Source organism: Hylobates moloch, unplaced genomic scaffold (assembly GCF_009828535.3).
Source record: "Hylobates moloch isolate HMO894 unplaced genomic scaffold, HMol_V3 SCAFFOLD_11, whole genome shotgun sequence".
Classification (NCBI taxonomy): domain Eukaryota; kingdom Metazoa; phylum Chordata; class Mammalia; order Primates; family Hylobatidae; genus Hylobates; species Hylobates moloch.
This window is the reverse complement of record NW_026652286.1, coordinates 102,548,576-102,570,715: the sequence shown is the minus strand read 5'-3', so window position 1 is coordinate 102,570,715 and position 22,140 is coordinate 102,548,576. Positions and strand designations below refer to the sequence as shown.

Sequence of the window (22,140 nt, the reverse complement as noted above, 5' to 3'; positions counted from 1 at the left end):
GGCCACCGAAGTGGCCCATATGTTACCAACGCCTCATAGTTCCCACACTTCGTTAGCATAGAAAGGCCTTTTCACGTAGAAAAATGGCTCTGGCCGGGTGTGGTGGCTTACGCCTGTAATACCAGCACTTTGGGAGGCTGAGGCAGGCGGATTACAAGGTTAGGCGTTCAAGACCAGCCTGACCAACATAGTGAAACCCTGTCTCTACTGAAAATACAAAAAATGAGCTGGGCATGGTGGTGGGCATCTGTAATCCTAGCTAACTGGGAGGCTGAGGCAGGAGAATTGCTTGAACCTGGGAGGCAGAGGTTGCAGTGAGCTGAGATCATGACACTGCACACCAGCCCGGGCCACAGTCCGAGACTCTGTCTCAAAAAAAAAAAAAAAAAAAAAAAAAGCAGGGCATGGTGGCTCATGCCTGTAATCCCAGCACTTTGGGAGGCTGAGGCGGGTGGATCATGAGGTCAGGAGATCTAAACCATCCTGGCTAACTCAGTGAAACCCCTTCTCTACTAAAAATACAAAAAATTAGCCAGGTGTGGTGGCGGGCACCTGTAGTCCCAGCTACTTGGGAGGCTGAGGCAGGAGAATGGCGTGAACCTGGGAGATGGAGGTTGCAGTGAGCCGAGATTGCGCCACTGCACTCTAGCCTGGGTGACAGGGTGAGTCTCTCTCAAAACAACAAAACAGAACTTCAGGGCCCACATTTCCAGTGGATAGTTTAGCAAGCAGAGCCTGTGAAAGGCATCAGCCCATCCTCTGGGGAGGGCAGCTGAACCTCACTGTGCATGCTCTAAATTTTGGATTGCTAGTGCATCCTCTGGATGTTAATGGATAAAACTAGAAGTCAAAGGTGGGCATGGGGGGAAAAGGGTCATCTAAACTCCTTTGCATGGCATTTTAATGCGCATTTTCAGACCCCATATTCTCATCAGGGATTTCTCTTGGATGCGCTCGGTGGGGCTTCTCCATCCAGACCAGCGAGGGGCCTGGGTGTGGAAAATCACCTGCCAGAACCAGGTTCCCTGAAGAATGATGAGACTGGTTCGGAAAAGTTCCAGCACAATGTGGTCCCGGAAGATCACCTCTAGGGAGATACTAACACACCCTCCGAACAGAGCATACAGCAGGAGTGAGTGGATGTGCTGGTCCAGCGGAGGCCGGTTGTGGACGTGGTAGTAGAAGAGGAAACCTGCCACAAACCAGATGGCAGCTGTCAGGGCTACACTTGGCTTTCACCATCACCGAAGTTTCCTCCTACACCTGTCTCAGCTAGGTTCTTCAGCATTTAGGAAGTTAGTTTACATAACATTACAGGCAGCAAACAGATGCGAGTAAGTGTATTTCATGAGTATGTTAGGAGTATAAAGCAGCAAGGGATTGTATCTTAAAATTTCTACGGAACCCATGGTGGGATCAGTATAGGATGGGCCAGCCAAAGCATGTTGCTGATTTGTAACAGACTGTGTGTGTGTATATTTGAAATTCAGTTTTGCCCTCAACCTTTTTCGACTCTTGCTGAGGTACAGAAGTGAGGTTGTTAGATGACAAAATGTATTTTCGTACCCCGGTCAGTGTGAGTCATACTGGGAGCCCTCCCCTAGCAGCGGGCTGGGTCTCCTGAGACTTGTGATGGAGGCAAGACGGTACCTCCCTGGGTGAAAGGTAGAGTGTGGTTTCACTTAACCAAAGGGGTGTATCCCCGGCATGGTGGCATTCAACCAGCTGGGGCATTGTGTGTACACACGTGTATGTGCGCACATACACCCACACTGAGGAGTGTGCACGTGCGTGAGCAGGGCTGCTGGCGGCAGTGGGAAGGCAAGGAGGATTCCTGTAGTGTCATCCAGGGGCTTTGGGAGCTGCCTGCAAGCCTCAAAGCTTTCGTGGGCTACTTTAGGGAATATGTCACCTGGCCCATCCAGAGCAGAGCACTAGGTCCTATTCAGGTTTTGGCAGTCCAGAGATGTGGATTTTCTGGGGAAGGTTATTGTATTTGCAACATTTCTGATATTTTGTACTCTGATCCTTCATAAATACGGCTTGTCAGGCTCTCCTTCCTCTCCATCCGTTCCACAAAATTACCTTCCATGAATACTGCCACAGCCATAACCAGTCTGTCCACCCCCAAGGGAACGTGGCTGACCAGATAGGTGAGCATGTCAACAATTCCTGAGACTGCAAAGAATAGGTACATGGTGCTGTGCTGCCAATTCATTAACTTTATCCAGTGGTTCTCATGGTAGAGGTGCAGGTGGGGCCCGTCCGGAACAAACTGCTCTGCCAGGATCCCTGCAGGGAAATGAGGATGAATGTTTTAGAGGGAAGAGTAGCTCTGAGACAAATAGCAAGAAATAACCCAAAGGCATGAACGAAGCGGAGATGGGGTGAGGTGAGGGTGGCCTGCGGGTCAGCAGAGCTACTTTGCTGCCTCAGGTGCAGCTGCTTCAGTATAAAGTAGGGTGTGTGCTGAGTAACCTGTGTAGACATCTTGCCATTGTTGTTCCTTTTAGGGGTTTAGGGTTGAAGGTAGAAAAATCAACGAACACAACCATACACAGATCCCCAGGAGGTTTGTCCAGGAGCGGAGATGAGCAAGACATCATCACTTAAGTCGGAGTGTGGCTGATAGAATAATCTCTGGGCTTCCCTGCCAAGTGAGCAGTAAAAGAAATCCTAGACAGAAACAATTAGGTTGAAAGCAGAATCCGAGCAGAGATACACTGGTAATGAAGATACCTGTATGTGCCAAGGGAGGGAAGTGGCTCCCAGGTACGTGCCCTTCCTGGGCACAGAGCCAGCTCTGCAAGCCCTGCGCCCCTCCCAGCTCTGTGTTTTAAAACACCGGGTAAACAAGGCAGAGGCCCCATGATGTGGGCCAGAAAATGACAAAGCTGTGCCACAGGATAGCTCTTAGTTCTGATCCCTTCTACTTTTATCACCTAATTTGGAAGGCAAAAGATTTGTCTTCATGCCTGGTACCCAAAATGTTCTCAGGGAAGCCTAGAAGAAATCCTCCATGATGACATTTTGGACTCTGTTTCCCAGATACTAGTTTCTCAAGCCAGACCCTTTTTGAATTCCCACACACAGAGTCAGGAAGTTGTGGAAATGACCCAGGAAAAGTCCCAGTGACACTAGAATGGAAGCCCTGTGACAGCAGGGGCTGTGTGGTTCCCCAGTGTATCTCCTGTGCCTGGAACAGTGACTTCCTGGCTTGTGGTAGGAGTGCCAGACAGCTGTTGAATGAGTACCATTTTCATCCAGTCAAGGGGCCAAATATTGTAATTGTCCTAGCTTTATTTAGGCAAGGTTGATGCTGTCCTGATCCTTTAAGCCACAGGTCCCTGTCACTTCTCACGGGAGGCCTCTGTGATGCCTGAATGGTGAGTGGGGAAATTCAGCAGGATGAGGCCAACAAAGCCCTGTAAAGCTTTGCTTCCTTCAAGAGAAGCTACCAATGTTACTTCACTCTCTCCAAGAAACCATAGGCCACTGATGACAAGTGGTAATTGTCAGTTGCAGATTAAGACCCCTCATTCCCCCCCAGGTGGGGCTGGTCCTGAGGAAGAACACTTGTTACTGTCCTCACTGCTTGTTCCTGGAGGGCCCCAGTGGAGCGGAGTGGATGCAAAGGAAACAGTGGGAGTGGGTGGATCTTGTTGGAATGGGGCAGAGTGAAGGAAAATCCCTCTCCAACAGCGCTCTGCTGCTTTTTCTCTCCCACTGGCTAATGTACTAATCTACATAAACTCTCTCTCTATAAGCACTTGAGACTTGAGGATGAGGATAAGCCAATGGATTGGGTGTTAACTACTGTAAGGATCTGGAGGGAGAGACAATTGAGGAAAAAAGGTGATTTTTCTACTTTGTCACAACCCAGGTACGTAAGCCTAATCTATTTTGTTTTTTTCTCTTCTTATTTGTGTCATATCTTTTTCATACAGTGGGTGTTTTGCTCCTACAACTTTCCATACCTGTGTCCTTGTTGATCTGATAGTTTTTCACAGTGTCCCATGATGTGAGCGCTGTCAACCGTTAGTATTATAAAGCTCTGTACACAATGGATGTTATGATAAAATAGTCTAGTGGCCATCAGGAAATTGTTGCCCTATTATCTCCGCCAGTGGAAACATCTATTTCACAGGGCTCAGAAAATGAATTAAAGGTTCTGGGTTGGCTGGGTGCGGTGGCTCACGCCTGTAATCCCAGCACTTTGGGAGGCCGAGGCAGGCAGATCACGAGGTCAGGAGATCGAGACCATCCTGGGTAACACGGTGAAACCTCGTCTCTACTAAAAATACAAAAAAATTATCTAGGTGTGGTGGTGGGCGCCTGTAGTCCCAGCTACTCGGGAGGCTGAGGCAGGAGAATGGCGTGAACCCGGGAGGTGGAGCCTGCAGTGAGCCCAGATCGCACCACTGCACTCCAGCCTGGGTGACAGAGCGAGACTCCGTCTCAAAAAAAAAAAAAAAAAATGGTTCTGGGTATGATGAGGAGATTCCCTGGACCAAATGACCCCTGCTCTTACCAGTGACGGAAAACAAAGTCCTAACTGCGGCTTCGATGATCTCGAGACGCTGATAGTAACGCAATGGGCTGTGCTTTCGCGTGTGGCTGAAGTACTTCAGCGGGTACTTCACTGACCAACACAGCCCGATGATCAGGAAGAAACTCCCTGGCAGTGCATGGCCCTTGAAATTTGCCATCAGGACACCTGAAAAATTAGGGGAAGGCTGTTAGGTGGCTAATGAAGAAGGCAAACAAATGTATATTTTGTCAGGAAACACAATACTTGCCTGAGATTGCAAACCATAAGCCACATTAAGACGGATTAACACATTCTCATAAAACAAGACTTTCTGTTACATCACTGAAGCCTCATCTGTAAAGTGAGTTACTTGACCAACTGGACTCCACTGTCTGTAATGCTTTAAATGTGGATAAAATAAAAGGATGAGGGTGGGGAAAGAGGAGGATAGGTGAATATTTATTGATTTGAGGTAGAGAAATCTTCCAAGGCATAAACATAAAGGGAGGGGACTAGAAAAGAAAAATGTTCAGCTATATAAACATCTTTTAATATCAAGAACATCAAAAGGTAAACAACAAATCAGAAACATTCTTGTAGCAGTTGGCTATTACATTAGAGTCTTTACAAATTAATAAGAAAAAGACTGTAGGAGAATAGGCAGAAGACATGAACGGATGATTCACAAAATAATACAAACAAATTATAAATCTCCCGGAAATTAGAGATGTACAAACGAAAGCACAACATCATTTTTCACCTAACTGGAAAATAATTTTTTAAAGTTTTGGTGTGGTGGTCTAGTACAAATGAACCTGGCCAATATGATTCACACTTTGTAAAAATGAGCGTAACGATATAAACATCACCTTATTCCAAAAATTTTCAGGCATGATTTGCTTTTATCCCATTTACAGTAGCATGAAACTATAGCTAGGATTTATTCAGAAGTAGATTATTTTCCCCACTGACCTGGGTGGTTACCTAAAGAATATGTAGGGTAGGAGAAAAATACCAGTTGTTGGTGATTGCTATGGTTTGAATGTGTCCCCTCCAAAATCCAGGTGTTGCCAAGGTGATAGCATTAAGAGAAGGGGACTTTTTTTTTTTTTTTTTTTCCCACTCTGTTGCCCAGGCTGGAGTGCAGTGGCGCGATCTCGGCTCACTACAACCTCCGCCTCCCAGGTTCAAGGGATTCTCCTGCCTCAGCCTCCCGAGTAGCTGGAATTACAGGCACCCGCCACCACACCTGGCTAATTTTTATATTTTTTGTAGAGATGGGGTTTCACCATGTTGGCCAGGCTTTTCTCGAACTCCTGACCTTAGGTGATCCGCCCGCCTCGGCCTCCCAAAGTGCTGGGATTACAGGTGTGAGCCACCACACCTGGCCAAGAAGAGGACTTTTAAGAAGGGACTAGGCCATGAGGGCCCCTCCCTCCTGAACTAGGAGCAGATGCCCTCCCTCATACAGGGGCTGGCTGGAGGGAGCTGGCCCCCTTTTTGTCCGCCTGCATGTGAGGAGGCAGTCCTCAGCAGACACCAGATGCTGGTGCCTTGATCTTGGACTTCCAGCTTTCAGAACAGTGAGAAATAAATTTTTGTTCTTTATAAATTACCCAGTCTACATATTCTGTGATATCAACACAACAGGGACTAAGAAACTGGTACCAGAGAAGTTTATAACATTTATAACCAGGTGTTATAACAAATACGTAAAAACGTGGGAGTGGCTTTGGAACTGGATAATGAATAAGAGCTGGAACAGCTTTGAAGTGAGTGCTGAAAAAAGCCTGGATTGCCATGAACGGAACATTAAGGATGATTCCGGTGAGGGCTCAGAAGAAGAGGAGAGCTGTAGGTGTGGGATATGAGCTATGGGGAAAGCCTCGTTCTTAGAGATTGCCTAAGTGGTCATGAACAGAATGTTGATAGAGATACCGATGGTGAACGCAATTCTGATGAGGTCTCAGACAGAAATAAAGAACAAGGTATTGGAAACTGCAAGAAAGGTTATCCTTGTTAGAAAGTGGTAAAGAACTTAGCGAATTATGTCGTGTTCTAGGACCTCATGGAGGGCAGAACTTAAGAATGATGACCTAGGATATTTGGCAGAAGAGATAGAAAGCAGCAAAGTGTTCAGGATGCTGTGTGGCTTCTCTTAACTGCTTATAGAAAAACATGAGAGGCTGGGCGCCGTGGCTGACGCCTGTAATCCCAGCATTTTGGGAGGGCGAGGCAGGCAGATCACCTGAGGTCAGGAGTTTGAGATAAGCCTGACAAACATGGTGAAACCCCATCTCTACTAAACATACAAAAATTAGCCAGGTGTGGTGGCAAGAGCCTGTAATCCCAGCTACGCGGGAGGCTGAGGCAGGAGAATCGCATGAACCCGGGAGAGGGAGGTTTCAGTAAGCCGAGATCGCGCCATTGCACTCCAGCCTGGGTGACCAAAGCAAAACTCCATCTCAAAAAAAAAGAGAAAAATGTGAGAAAAGAGAAATGATTTGAAGGCAGAATTTATCATCAAAAGGAAAGCTAAAGGTCAATATTTGAAAAATTCTCAGCCTAGCCATGTAAAAGATAAAAACCTGTGTGTAGGAGAGAAAGCCACGGGTATGGCCACATGACTGATAAGGAGATTAGTAGGTGTAGAAGGAAGCCAGGTGCTAGTTATCAAGACAACGGGAAAATGACCCCAAAGGCATTTGGGGCTGCCTTGCTCATTATAGGCCCAGAGGGTTAGAGCCTTGGGGCAGAACAGTTTCAGGGGAAGGGCCCAGGTGCCTGTGGGGTCTCAGAGATCACTGCCCAGGGCCACCTTGGGTCTCTGCTCCCCACATTTCCAGCAGAGCGTTCCTCAGTCACCCTAGCTGTGGCTCAATTAGGACGAGGTGCAGGTTGGGCCACTGCTCCAGAGGGCACAAGTTATAAACCTTGGTGGCATCCATGTGGTGCTAACTCTGTAGGTATGCATACTGTATGAGCTGTGGGAGCATGGCCGCCTCCACCTAGATGGAAAGGATTTCTTTGACCTCAGGGCCCAAGCAGAGGTTTGTCACCAGGGTAGAGCCACTGCAGAGAGTCCCCAGTAGGCCAATACTTAGGGAAGCCTTGGAGGTGGTATCACCTGGAGCCTTGGGGGCCCAACACCCACCCCAGTGTGTTCAGATAATATTATTCTCAAGCCTAAGATCCGCACATAACCTATCGAAGATCTTTTGAGACGGAGTCTTGCTCTGTCGCCCAGGCTGGAGTGCAGTGGCGCAGTCTCGGCTCACTGCAAGCTCCGCCTCCCGGGTTCACGCCATTCTCCTGCCTCAGCCTCTCCGAGTAGCTGGGACTACAGGCGCCCGCCACTACGCCCGGCTAATTTTTTTTTTTTTTGTATTTTTAGTAGAGACGGGGTTTCACCGTGGTCTCGATCTCCTGACCTCGTGATCTGCCCGCCTCGGCCTCCCAAAGTGCTGGGATTACAAGCGTGAGCCACCGCGCCCGGCCAAGCCTAAGATCTAACGTTGAGTTTTGGACTCACTTGAGACCTGTTGTTACTCCTTTCTTCCTTCCTGTTTCTCCCTTTTGGACTAGAAACGTCTGTCCTGTGCCTGTCACGCCATTGTATTTGAATCAAAGTACGCAACTCATTTGAATTCACAGGCTCACAGCTGGAGAGAAATTTGCCTCAGGATGAAATTTATCTCAAAGTGAATGAGTCTCTCTCATACCTGATTTAGATAAGATTTTGGACTTAGATTATAAAGTTCATGTTAGGATGATTTAAGGCTTTTGAGGGCAATTGTGATGGAATGAATGTATTTTGTTTGTGAGAAGTACGTGAATTTTGGGGAGCCAGGATTGGAATGCTATGGTGTGAATGGGTCCCCTCCAAAATTCAGGTGTTGCCAGTGTGATAATATTAGATGTGGGGCCTTTAAGAGATGATTAAGCCATAAAGGTTCCTCCCTTGTGGATGGGATTAAGCACCCTTATAAAGGGCTGAAGGGAGGGAGTTGGTTCCCTTTTTTGCCCTTTCTGCCATGTGAGGCTACGGCCTTCAACAGACACCACATGCCAGTGCCTTGATCTTGGACTTAAAAATCTTCAGAACTGTGAGAAATAAATTTGTTCTTTTTTGAGACAGAATTTGGCTCTGTCCCCCAGGCTGGAGTGTAGTGGCACCATCTCGGCTCACTGCAAGCTCCACCTCCCGGGTTCACGCCATTCTCCTGCCTCAGCCTCCCGAGTAGCTGGGACTACAGGCGCCCACCACTATGCCCGGCTAATTTTTTTTGTATTTTTAGTAGAGATGGGGTTTCACCATGTTGGCCAGGATGGTCTCGAACTCTTGACCTCGTAATCCGCCCACCTTGGCCTCCCAAAGAATAAATTTGTTCTTTATAAACTACCCAGTCTGTGGTATTTTGTTATAGCAGCACAAGCAGACTAAGACAGTGATCTAGAAAAGACCACCCCGGAATGTAAAGCATTCTTGGTCTGCACAGCGTATTCCAACCCTGGACACAGGCCCGTCCCTCTAGCACCAGCTACATTGTCAGGGCTGTTTCACATCTTACACACTGATGGATGAGGGTCACACCCATCATTAAAAACTTTCACAAGCTTTTAAAAAAATGCTTACAGTTTTGAGAAAATCAACTCGTATGAAAGGCTTATAGTGAAAAGCAACAGCCTCATGTTCTATCCCTCCTCACCCTCAGCAAAGCCACTTTCAACCCTTTCAGCTGTTTCCTCCAGTATTTACCTCCACCATTGTAGTTAATGGGTGAGTGCAAACGTAATGGCAAAAACCACAATTACTTTTGCACCAACCTAATGCTTTGTGCATGCGGCCATTTGTTAATTCATCATTGTCGGGCATCACCTACTGACTTCCTGGAGCTCACTCACAGCCTCTCCCTCCTCCCCACCCTGCTATTTTCATAGCAGTTGCATTATACTCGTTTGTTGAAATCATTAGTTTCATTATCATGGCTTTGTAAATCCAAAGTCCTTACCAGGGCCAATAAGGCCATATATGATCCTGGGCCATCTTTGATTTCTCCCAGCAGTCATCCCCTGCCACACTAGATCCTTTCCATTCCCTTAAACAGCTGAGAACACTCCATTCCTGCTTCAGGACATTGCACTGTCTTTGGCTTCTAGAACAGTGTTCCCACAGGGAGCCAACAGTTGTCTCCTTCACTTTACTCAGGTCTCTGTTCAAATGCCACTTTATTCCGTGACTACTGCATGTAAAATAGAGGCCTGCCCCACTTTTCAATCTATGTAGACTTGTAACTTGTCTATAAAGTATGAATCACCATCTGATATTGCAGACTGATTTTTTTTTAAGCATCTGTCTTCATCCACTAAAATGTGGGCCTCTGGAAAGCAGAGATTTGATCTATTTGCTTATTGTGGTTAGTCCACAGCTTACCGCAGGGCCAGACACAGAGTGAGCACTCAGTGAATACCTGTGGAATGAATGAATGTGGATCCAAGTAGCGTATTATGGGTTATGTTTTCTCTAACACTTTATTTTTTTGAGACAGTCTTGCTCTGTCACCCAGGCTGGAGTACAGTGGCATGATCTCTGCTCACTGCAACTTCCACCTCCTGCGTTCAAGCGATTATCCTGCCTCAGCCTCCTGAGTAGCTGGGATTAAGGATGGTGCCACCACGCCTGGCTAATTTTTGTATTTTTAGTAGAGACAGGGTTTCACCATGTTGGCCAGGCTGGTCTTGAACTCTTGACCTCAAGTGATCCACCTGCCTCGACCTCCCAGCATGCTGGGATTACAGGCGTGAGCCACCGCACCTGGCTTAACACTTTTGTTTTATTCTGCGGTTAATAATTGCCTTGTTTTTTTACTTGTTTATCTTCCCAAATACCGATCACTATGTTTTTCCTCCAGAGAGCTAAAAGATCTGTCAAATGTTGACCAAATTAAATTCTAGACATTTTAACCTCAGATAACTTATTTCTGTTTTATTCCTAGACACCTGTTTTGAGAATATTCTCTTCAAAACTGAACTGGCTGTCTGTCCTCCTGGAGCATTCTGCACCATCTTACAAATTCCCTTTGCCTTTTTCTTGTTTTCTGCCCACCTGCCTTTTGCTGCAGCTTCCAGAAGAGCCTTTTCCTTGTTTTGGATTTGCCATTTATTTTTCTTTCTTGGCTTACTTCCATTAATATAAGTCTAGCATTCCCAAAGCTACGCAGAGAAGGGAGATTCCTTGAGAATTTGCATGGTTGACAATCTCTGCCTTTTTATTGGGATGGTTTATTTAGTTCATTCATATTAATGTAATTATTGGTATGGTTATATGTATAGTTGTCATTTTGCTATTTGTTTTCTGTCACTCATGCATTTTTGTTCCTCTGTGCCTCATTTCCTGCTGTCATTTATGTCTAACAAGTAATTTTAGTATACCATTTTAATTTTTTCATATTTTAAGCTATATATATTTTTTCCTACTGCATGCTCTAGTCTAGGGATTATAGTATGCATCTTTAAGTTACCATGGTCTATTTTAATAGTAATTTAATTCTGATAAAATATAGTGACTTTGTTCCAATATATAATAGCTCTATTTCCTACCCCTTCCTTCATGCATATGTATACACACACACACACACACACACACACACACACACACACTAAATAAGCCATTAATATATATGAATGGACTAAAGCCACTCCAATAAACAGGCAGAGACACGTGTGTGTGTGTGTGTGTGTGTGTATACATATATGTACATATCATATTTATGTTTGGGCTTGTTATAAAGTTTTTAAGATTTAAGAATATATAAAGTCTAGGTTATAAACTAATGGTGTGGCAATTATTTCTTGAAGCAATTTTACATTTTTCAAAGAATGAATATATATATTCTTTGATATTTAATCACATATTTACCATTTCCAGTGTTCTTCATTTCTTTCTGTCCATTTTAATAACTCTGAAATCTCATTTTCTTTCAACATGAAGGATGTCCTTTAATATTTTTTCAGCTTTATTGCGGTATAATTGACAAATAAAAATTGTATATACTCAGGGTATATAACATGATGATTTGATATATGTATACATTGTGAAATGATCGGTATGATCAAGCTAATTCACAGAGTTATCACCTTACCTGGTTACCCTGTCCTTTTCCTTTGTAATGAGAATCCTTAAGATCTACTCTCTTAGCAAATGTCAAGTATACCATTTATGATTATTACTATTATTTTTAGAGCTAGGGTCTCGCCCTGTCACCAAGGGTGGAGTGCAGTGGCATAATCATAGTTCACTGCAGCCCTGAACTTCTTGGGCTCAAGTGATCCTCCGCTTCAGCCTCCTAAGTAGTTAGGACTACAGGTGTGGGCCACTACGCCTGGCCAATTTAAAAAATTTTTTGTAGAGGCAAGGTCTCGCTATGTTGCCCAGGCTGGTCTTGAATTTTTGGGCTCAGGCTATTCTCTCGCCTCAACCTCCCAAGGTGCTGCGATTACAGACATAAGCCGCTGTGCCTGGCCAGTATATTATTATTAATGATAGTCACCCTCCTGTACATTAGGTCTCCAAAATTTACTCATAACTGCAAGTTTGTACCCTTTGACCAACATCTCCCCATTTCCCCCACTGCTCCAGCCCCTGTTAACAGGCATTCTATTCTGTTTATATCCAGTTTGGTTATTCTAGATTCCACATATAAGTGAGATCACACAGCATTTGTCTTTCTGTGTCTGGCTTATTTCACTTAGTATAAGGTCTTCAAGGTTCATCCATGTTGTTGCAAATAGCAGGATTTCCTTCTTTTTTAAGGCTGAATAATATCCCATTCTATATACATATATATACACCACATTTTTTTTGTCCATTCATCAATCAATGAACACTTAGATTGTTTCCATATCTTGGCTACTGCGAACAAAGCTGCAATGACCATGGGAGGGCAGATATCTTTTCAAGATAGGGAGTTTATTTCCTTTTGATGTATACACAAAAGTGAAATTGCTGGATCATAGGGTAGCTCTATTTTTAATTTTTTGAGAAACCTCCACACTGTTTTCCATAATAGACGTACCAATTCACATTCCCACCAACAGTATGTAAAGGTTCCCTTTTTCCACATCCACACCAATCTTGTTTTGTTTTTTGTTTTGATTTTTTGGCAATAGCCATCCCAACAGGTATAAGGTAATATCTTACTGTGACTTTGATTTACATTTCCCTGATGATTAGTGATGTTGAGCATCTTTTCATAAACCAGTTGCCCATTGTATGTCTTCTTTAGAGAAATGTCTATGCAGGTCCTTTGCCCACTTTTTTTTTTTTTTTTCTCAAAGCAGAAATTTTATTGTCTACATTCTTTGACTACAATGCTATGACAACAGAAATATTTTCTTTTACAAAAATCTCAATCACCTTAAAAATTGTTTAAGTCACTAAATAACTTTGGGTCAAAGAAGAAATCAAAACTGCACATAAATAAAAGCAAACCAATTGGCATTGTATACAGTAGAACATATGAAATAGATTATAGTAAAAAATTATTAAAACACAAAGAATCCAGGATGTGGAAAGCTGGAATGAGTATTACTCACACCCTAACAGCAACGATAGCAGATAAACTATAAAATCATAACTTTTCCTAAACTCATTTGAGAACTGAGATCATAGGGCAATCAAAAAGTCTAAAATGGGCTGGGCACAGTGGCTCATGCCTGTAATCCCAGCACTTCGGGAGGCCGAGGCAGGCGGATCACCTGAGGTGAGGAATTCAAGACCAGCCTGGCCAACATGGCAAAACCCTGTCTCTACTAAAAATACAAAAAATTAGCCAGGCGTGGTGGCGCATGCCTGTAGTCCCAGCCACTCGGGAGGCTGAGGCAGAAGAATCGCTTGAACCTGAGAGGTGGAGGTTACAGTGAGCCGAGATTGCACCTCTGCACTCAGCCTGTTGCCTAGTTTTTAATAGGGTTATTTGTTTTTTTACTATTGAGTAGTAAGAGTTTCTTGTATCTTTTGGATATTAACTCCTTATCACATATATGGTTTGCAAATATTTTCTCCCATTCTCTGGGTATCTTTACTCTCTTCATGGTTTTCTTTGCTATGCAAAAGCTTTTTAGTTTGATGCAATCCTACTTCTTTATTTTTGCTTTTGTTGCCTGTGCTTTTGTTGTCATATCAAAAAAGAAATCAATGCTAAGACCAATGTCATGTACCTTGCCCTGCATGTTTTCTTCTAAGAGTTTTACCATTTTAGGTCTTACATTTAAATCTTTCATCCACTTTTAGTTGATTTTTGTATATGGTGGAAGATAAAGATCCAATTTCTTTTTTATTTTTTGCATATGGATATCCAGTTTCTCCAGCACCATTTATTGAAGATACTATTCTTTCCTCATTCTTGTTCTTGACACCTTTGTAGAAGATTAGTTAACCTTATATGAGTGGGTTTATTTCTGTGCTTTCAATTCTGTTCCATTGCTCTATGTGTGTTTTTATGCCAATATTATATTGTTTTGATTGCTATAGCTTTATAATAGAATTTGAACACAGGAAGTGTGATGCTTCTGGCTTTGTCCTTCCTGTGTGGTTCTCTTTGTGTTTTTTAAAATTCAGTGTTGGTTGAGCTTTTTTAAAAAAAATCTGCAATTCACTATTTTTTGTCAATCTTTATTTTTTTCTCTCTCCCTTTTTGGGGCTCCCATTACATGTATGTGGGGACATTTAGCATCATCCCATGTGTGTCTGAAGGTCTGTTCATTTGTCTTCATTTTTTTCTCTCTGTTTTTCGAATTGGATCATTTCTGTTGGTCTATTTTCATGTTCACTGGTTCTTCCACTATCTCAAAATCTGCTGTTGAGCCCATCTAGTGAATTCGTAATTGTACCTTTCAACTCCAGAATTTCCATTTAATTCTTTTTATCGTTTGTATTTCTCTATTTAGATTCCCTATTTGTCGAGTCATTTAAATCATATTTTCTTTTAATTCCTTAAACAGTTTTCTTTAATTCTCTGAGGCCAGGTGCAGTGGCTCATGCCTGTAATCCCAGCACTTTGGGAGGCCGAGGCAGGTGGATCACTTGAGGTCAGGAGTTCAAGACTAGCCTGGCAAACATGGTGAAACCCCGTCTCTACTAAAAATACAAAAAAATTAGCTGGGCGTGGTAGTGGGCGCCTGTAATCTCAGCAACTTGGGAGGCTGAGGCGGGAGAATCACTTGAACCCAGGAGGCAGAAGTTGCAGTGAGCCGAGATCGCGCCACTGCACTCCAGCCTGGGCGACAGAGCGAGACTCCGTCTCCAAAAAAAACCCAAAAACTTCAAGCCCGTTACATTTCCAGCCCCTGTCAGTCGATGTGTGTGGGGGTTGGAGAAGGCCAGTTTTCAAGTCTCCCTTGTCTTTCACTTTTTGCTAGGCTCTCTCAGGTCTTCTCCATAGATGCATAGTTTTTTCAGTCAGCCAGGGATGCGTGCAGAGCTCACTTCAATACTTCTATGATTCTCATTTCCAGAATCCCCCTGTTAAATTCCTGGTTGGCCTGCTGCTTGCCCCAAGTGGGGCTGCAACCTCAAGCTAGCAAAGCTGTGGATTTGCCCTGCCCATTTCCAAGTGTTCATTCCGATGTTAAGCCAGCAAAGCCAAGGATTTTTCAACCCCGCAGCCACTGCTCTGAATTGAATCTGTTTGTGTGGCAGTTTTCATGGCCAGCCCCATCTTACTTAAAAGTCATTGGCTGAGCTGGGGGGTGATGGGAGCAGCCACAGGCAAAAAAAGCCACAATCTCCAACTTGCCTGAAGATCTAGTAGTTTTTCAAGAATAAATGCTGCTCAATTTTTTGCCTGCATTTTGTCAGTTTCCAGTTCCCTGAAGTGGTTGGTTTTGATAAACAAGTTTGTCTAGTTTTATATTTTTTGGTTGGTTGTTGCTTTTTTTTTTTTTTTTTTACAGAAAGAAATTGCCTGTCTCTTTGTGCTGCCATAACTGGAAGGCTTTCTCCTCATTATTATTTTTTGAGATAGCGTTTCGCTCTTGTTGCCCAGGCTGTAGTGCAATGGTGCAATCTTGGCTCACCGCAACCTCTGCCTCCCAAATTCAAGCGATTCTCCTGCCTCAGTCTCCCAAGTAGCTGGGATTACAGGCATGTGCCACCACGCCCAGCTAATTTTTTTGTATTTTTAGTAGAGACAGGGTTTCACCATGTTGGTCAGGCTGATCTCGAACTCCTGACCTCAAGTGATCCACCTGCCTCAGCCTCCCAAAGTGCTGGGATTACAGGCGTGAGCCACTGTGCCCAGCCTGCTTTCTTTTTAAACCCTCCTTTGAACATAAAAAATTTACATTTTTGTTTAATGTTTAACACAGGTCCCTTTCAATATCAAGCTTGTTATACTTCATTTTCCTAGGCAAAGGTGCAGAAAAACCAGCTTTGCAAATGTATGTCAAAACTGCACAGTGACTAACCTGCTTCCCTCCTCCCTAACCCTTCCTCATTTTTCTCAAAAGCAGTACCTGAAATAAAGGCAGAGTCCTTGTCTGCCTCTAGGTACTTGATACTGGCTTGTCAAGACCCACCCTTCCCTTTTACCTCGTCTAAAATTCACACCAGTGGACAGCAGGGCCTGCAGCATGTCTGTAGAAATTTATTTAAATTTATGTATGATTCATAGAAGACTGAGTACTTTGATTTGATGGGGATGGGCTATATTTCTTCCATTAACAAATTAATGGATTAGTTCATTAGATTAGCTACATTATGGAACATGTGGAGGAGTTGGAGGATGAGTCAGTTTTAGTTACAGGAGGAACAAGGTAATAAATAACTTCAAGTAGAACAATAAAAATTCGGACTTCTAAATAATTTGGATAACCCATTTTCCAAATATAGGCTAAGCCCCTGCTGTGGTTTAGCATTAAAAACATTTAAATAAAATAAATGTTAAATAAAAAAATACTTAAGGAATGTGTTTCCTAATATACACAACTGGTGTGGACAATATACAATAAAACCTTTCAATCTAAGGACAAACTTACAAACAGGAAAACAAATATCAGATAGTGCTTTTAGGTCAGGTGCAGTGGCTCACACCTGTAATCCCAGCACTTTGGAAGGCTGAGGCGGGAAGATTGCTTGAGCCCAGGAGTTCAAGATCAGCCTGGGCAACATAGTGAGACCCCTGTCTCTACTAAAAATAAATTAGCTGGGCATGGAAGGGCACGCCTGTAGTCCAAGCTACTCGGGAGGCTGAGATGGGAGGATTGCTTGACCCTGTGAGGTTGAGGCTGCAGTGAGCCATGATCACGCTGCTGACACTCCGAGTCACTCCACCGCTGGGTGACAGAGTGAGACCCTGTCTCCAAAGGAAAAAAATAAGTGCTTTCACAAAGGCAAATTCCCCAACTTTCTTATTTCAATATATTTCCTCTTTTTTTAATTTCACATGAGATATGATGGGAGTGTGAGGGGAGGATTGAATGTTTTGGACAGGTAGTAACTTTGCCTTTCACTTTCTGCTGGGCTATCTCAGGTCTTCCCCATAGATGCATAGCTTTTTCAGTTGGCCAGGGATGTGTGAAGACCTCATCTCAACACTTCCATGACTCTCATTTCCAGAATCTCCCTATTAAATCCCTGGCTCATCTGCTGCTATGGCCTAGTATTAAAAATAGCAACCAAGCTGGCAACCAAGAAGACTGGAGGTTTGGGCAACTGTTCCTTTTTATTTCATATCTAGGGAGATCATTGGATCCTACCCTCCCTCCCTCTCTCCTTCCTTCTCTCTCCCATTTGAGATAAGTGAAATAGAAGATAAGGTAGAAGGAGTCAGAAAGAGAAAATGGAGGCAAGAGTAAGGGAAAATGAGGAGCAAGGAAACCAGAGGGAAGCAGAGGCACAGAAGAGAGAGGAAACGGTGCCAAGGAAAGGAGAAATGATGGTTGATGCCATTTGGCTGTAGTTAAAAGTAAAACTCGATATGGCAGGAATTTTCCCTTATTTTAGAGGGGGAAAGCAGGAATGGTGAAGGAAGAAATGTCCAGATGAATGGAAGAATCAGAAAAAGGGGGAAAGTGAATTTTGTTTTTCTCCTCAAGTGCCTAGGCTTGGCAACCAGCACTCTCTAACATTACGTTGCTCCCACAGCGGGAGAGTTAAAGCAAATGTCTCCCAGTGTGTGGTGGCAGACACAAAATATATAGATCCCCAAATATCCCAGAGAGCTTGGGCCTCTACGCAGTTCCAACCACGTGTTTGACTGAATAAATTATATTTTATCTTTACTATATTATATAACCATTAAAAAGAATGAATTGGAGGTATGCCAGCTGTCCTAGAAGGTTTTTCATGAGATGTTGGCTGAGACAAGAAGAGTGACAAGAGTGAAACTCTGTCTCACAAAAAAATTAAAATAAAATAAAATTAGTATAATTAAAATTCTTTGTATCATTAAAATTCAGGCAACTCAGGCTCTGTCACAGTACAAGGTTAAGCCATTAGGTCATTCTCGAGTCCAGTGGCTCACAACGGGGACTGGTGGTGGCGATCTGGCTTCTCTGGGTGGAGACCAGGGACGCTGCTGAACATCTTCCAAAGCACAGGACGGCCCCACAACCAAGACTCTTGTGGCCCAGAGTATCAGCAATGCCGAGGCTGTGAGATCCTGCTCTCACCCAGGCCTGCTTCCCAAGGCCCTTTAAGTCCTGAAGGGAGAACACAGCAGGCTGCCTTCTTTCTGTTATTTAAATCCCACTTAACTCCCTCTTAGATTATGTTCTTCTCCCTTTAAGACTAGCCTGGGGGCTGCACGCGGTGGCTCACGCCTGTAATCCCAGCACTTTGGGAGGCTGAGGTGGGCGGATCACCTGAGGTCAGGAATTCGAGACCAGGCTGGCCAACATGGTGAAACCCCATCTCTACTAAAAATGCAAAAATTAGCTGGGCATGATGGTGGGCACCTGTAGTCCCAGCTACTCGGGAGGCTGAGGCTGCAGTGAGCCATGATTATGCCACTGCACTCCAGCCTGGGCAACAGAGGAGACCCTGTCTCAAAAAAAAGCCCAGCGCGGTGGCTCATGCATGTAATCCCAGCACTTTGGGAGGCCAAGGCGGGCAGATTGCCTGAGGCCAAGAGTTCAAGACCAGCCTGGCCAACATAGTGAAACCCTGTCTCTTACTAAAAATCTAAAAATTAGCCGGGCGTGGTGGTGGGCACCTGTAATCCCAGCTACTCAGGAGGCTGAGGCAGGAGAATCTCTTGAACCCGGGAAGCAGAGGTTGCAGTGATCTGAGATCGCACCACTGCACTCCAGCCTGGGAGACAGACCAAGACTCCGTCTCAAAACAACAACAAAAAAAAAACAGAAAAAAAAAAGGAAAGAAAAAAAAGAAAAGAAAAAGAAACCCCTCACTCTCACCAGTTTTCTCCTTCCCCAGCCCTATCTACACGTGGTAGAGACCAGCCTGGGCTGGTCTTAAAGGGAGAAGAGCATGCTCTAAGAGGGTGTAAGTGGGATTTCAGTAACAAAGAAAGAAGGCTGCCTGTTCTCTTCTCCCTTCAGGACTAAAGGGCTTTGGGAAGCAGGCCTGGGCGAGAGCAGGATCTCACAGCCTCGGCATTGCTGATACTCTGGGCCGCAGAGGTCTTCATTGTGGGGCTGTCCTGTGCATTGCAGGGTGTCCAGCAGGCAGCCACCAGTCGATTTTATATTTCTACAAGTTTGCCTTTCAATTCATAAATTGAATTATATAATATGTGGCCTTTTGTGACTGGCCCTTTCTGTTGGCACGGTGTTTCCCAGGTTTCTCCATGTTGTAAGCATGAATCACCACTGAGTCCTTTTGATGGCTGAATGGTATTTCATTGTGTGGGTAAACCACATATACTGGTTGCTAGGGCTGGTAACACAGTACCACAGACTGGGCAGATTAAACAATCATTTATATTCTCAGTTCTAGAGGCCTCTCTCCTTGGCTTGGAGATGGCCATCTTCTCTCAGTGTCCTCACATGGTTGTCCTCTTGTGTGTATCTGTGTTCTTTTTTTTTTTCTTTTTTTTGAGACGGAGTCTTGCTCTGTCGCCCAGGCTGGAGTGCAGTGGCGCAATCTCGGCTCACTGTAAGCTCCGCCTCCCGGGTTCACGCCATTCTCCTGCCTCAGCCTCCGAGTAGCTGGGACTACAGGCGCCCGCCACCACGCCCGGCTAATTTTCTTTGTATTTTTAGTAGAGATGGGGTTTCACCGTGGTCTCGATCTCCTGACCTCGTGATCCGCCCGCCTCCGCCTCCCAAAGTGCTGGGATTACAAGCGTGAGCCACTGCGCCTGGCCATATCTGTGTTCTTATGAGGACATTACTCATACTGTATTTGGGCCCCACCCTAATGATCTCATTTTAATTTAATTCTTTAAAGATCTTATCTCGAAAGAGTCACATCCTGAGGTACTGGGAGATACTTCAACATTTGAATTTGGAGAGAGCGCAGCTCAACCCATAACACCCTGACCTCTGCTCCCTGAAAATCCATGTCCTTCTCATATGCGAAATACACTCATCCCCATCCCAACAGTGCCAAAAGTCTTAACCCGGACCAGCATCAACTGTAAGTCCAAAATCTCATGTAAGTATCGTCTAAACCAGGTGTGGGTGAGATTTGAGGTATGGTTCATCCTGAGGCAAAATTCTTCTCCAGCTGTGAACCTTTATGACCAGACAAGAAATTATCTGCTTCCCAAACAGGACAGGCAGAGCATAGACATTTCTAGTTTAAAAGCAGGACATTGGAAAGAAGAAAGTGGTCATGGATCTCCTGTCCTGGAACCTGGTAGGGCAAATTCCGTTCTTTTTTTTTTTTTTTTGATACGGAGTTTCACCCTTGTCACCCAGGCTGGAGTGCAATGGCACGATCTCGGCTCACTCCAACCTCTGCCTCCTGGGTTCAAGTGATTCTCCTGCCTTAGCCTTCCAAGTAGCTGGGATTACAGGCATGAGCCACCATGCAAGGCTATTTTTTGTATTTTTAGTAGAGACGGGATTTCACCACGTTGCCCAGGCTGGTCTCCAGCTCCTGATCTCACTCAGGTCATCCACCTGCCTCAACTTCCCAAAGTGTTGGGATTACAGGCGTGAGCTACCGCACCCAGCCCAATTCCAGGGCTTGAGAATAATCCTCTTTGGCTCAGTGTTCTGTTGTCTGGGTCCACAGGGTGGCCCTGCCTTCCAGGGCCATCACCCTGATTCCTCTACCCTAAAAGGTGGCCCCACCCCTTGGTCCTGGGCTGGGGCATCGTGGCCTGCTGAAACCAAGGAAATGGCACCAGTCCTGCCCCTGAATTTGTGTGCCCTGGGCCCAAGGTGGCAGTAGCAGCCTGGCAGATCGCTGAACTGGTTTCAGGGTCATTCTTCCCTTTCCTTTAAGGATAACTCATGATCACAGCCGTATCGCTGTACTGGCTGGTCCTGCAGAATTCCAGAAGTCTGACAATCTTCCTTCATTTCTTCCTATTTCTGTCTCCTCTGGTCCAAACTGGCAATGTCTGCTGGTATAAATTCTCAAAAACCTTGTTGGCCTCCTGTGCAACCCATACGGGGCGAGGCCACTTGACAAGAGGGCCCTCCACAGATGTTCCTAGGCAAACCACATCTCTGTCCCCGACTTGCTGAGTTGGTTGACTGTATCCATGCATCACATTGGCCATCTTTTCAGATGGGGGTTCAGCCACACCCTTGGTCTTTTCTCCAGAATGTGCTTTCTCATTTTTTGTAGAATGGATAGACTGAGAATTTTCCAAATCTTCAAGTTTTGGTTCCTTTTTTTCTTAAAAATTCCTTTTTTAGCTTATCTCTCTCCTCTCATATTTTACTATGAGCGGCAAGAAGAAATCAGGCCACCTTCAGTACTTTGCTTAGAAATCTCTTCAACTGGCCGGGCGCGGTGGCTCACGCTTGTAATCCCAGCACTTTGGGAGGCCGAGGCAGGCGGATCACGAGGTCAGGAGATCGAGACCACGGTGAAACCCCGTCTCTACTAAAAATACAAAAAAATTAGCCGGGCGTGGTGGCAGGCGCCTGTAGTCCCAGCTACTCGGAGAGGCTGAGGCAGGAGAATGGCGTGAACCCGGGAGGCGGAGCTTGCAGTGAGCCGAGATTGCGCCACTGCACTCCAGCCTGGGCGACAGAGCGAGACTCCGTCTCAAAAAAAAAAAAAAAAGAAATCTCTTCAACTAAATATCCAAGTTCATCATTTATAAGTTCTGCTTTCCACGAAACATGAGAATCCAGTTCAACAAATTTCTTTGCCACTTTATAACAAGGTCCATCTTTCTTCTAGTTTCTAATACCGTGTTCCTCATTTCTGTCCAAGATCTCACCAGAAGTACCTTTAACGTTCATATTTCAACCAACATGCTGTTCATGATGATACATGTATTCTCTAAGATGACAGACGCTTCGCTTTCTCTCTCTCTCTCCCTTTTTTTTTTTTTTTTTTTTGTGGAGACGGAGTCTCTCTCTGTCACCCAGGCTGGAGTGCAGTGGCATGATCTTGGCTCACTGCAACCTCTGCCTCCCGGGCTCCAGCAATTATCTTGCCTCAGCTCCCCGAGTAGCCGGGA

General features: G+C 44.8%; 1 protein-coding gene across 1 annotated transcript in view; it reads right to left on the bottom strand.

Annotated features, from left to right (window-relative positions):
• Window positions 1-22,140, bottom strand: part of TMEM45B (transmembrane protein 45B) — a 39,331-nt gene that overhangs the window by 1,721 nt on the left and 15,470 nt on the right. Inside the window, exons 2-4 of the mRNA XM_058446917.1 lie at window positions 4,532-4,717; window positions 2,086-2,292; window positions 1,008-1,192 (exon numbers count right to left, since the gene is read on the bottom strand). Coding sequence (XP_058302900.1) covers window positions 1,008-1,192; window positions 2,086-2,292; window positions 4,532-4,709 — 570 coding nt within the window. The 5' untranslated portion in view covers window positions 4,710-4,717. The remainder of the gene's footprint in view (window positions 1-1,007; window positions 1,193-2,085; window positions 2,293-4,531; window positions 4,718-22,140) is intronic.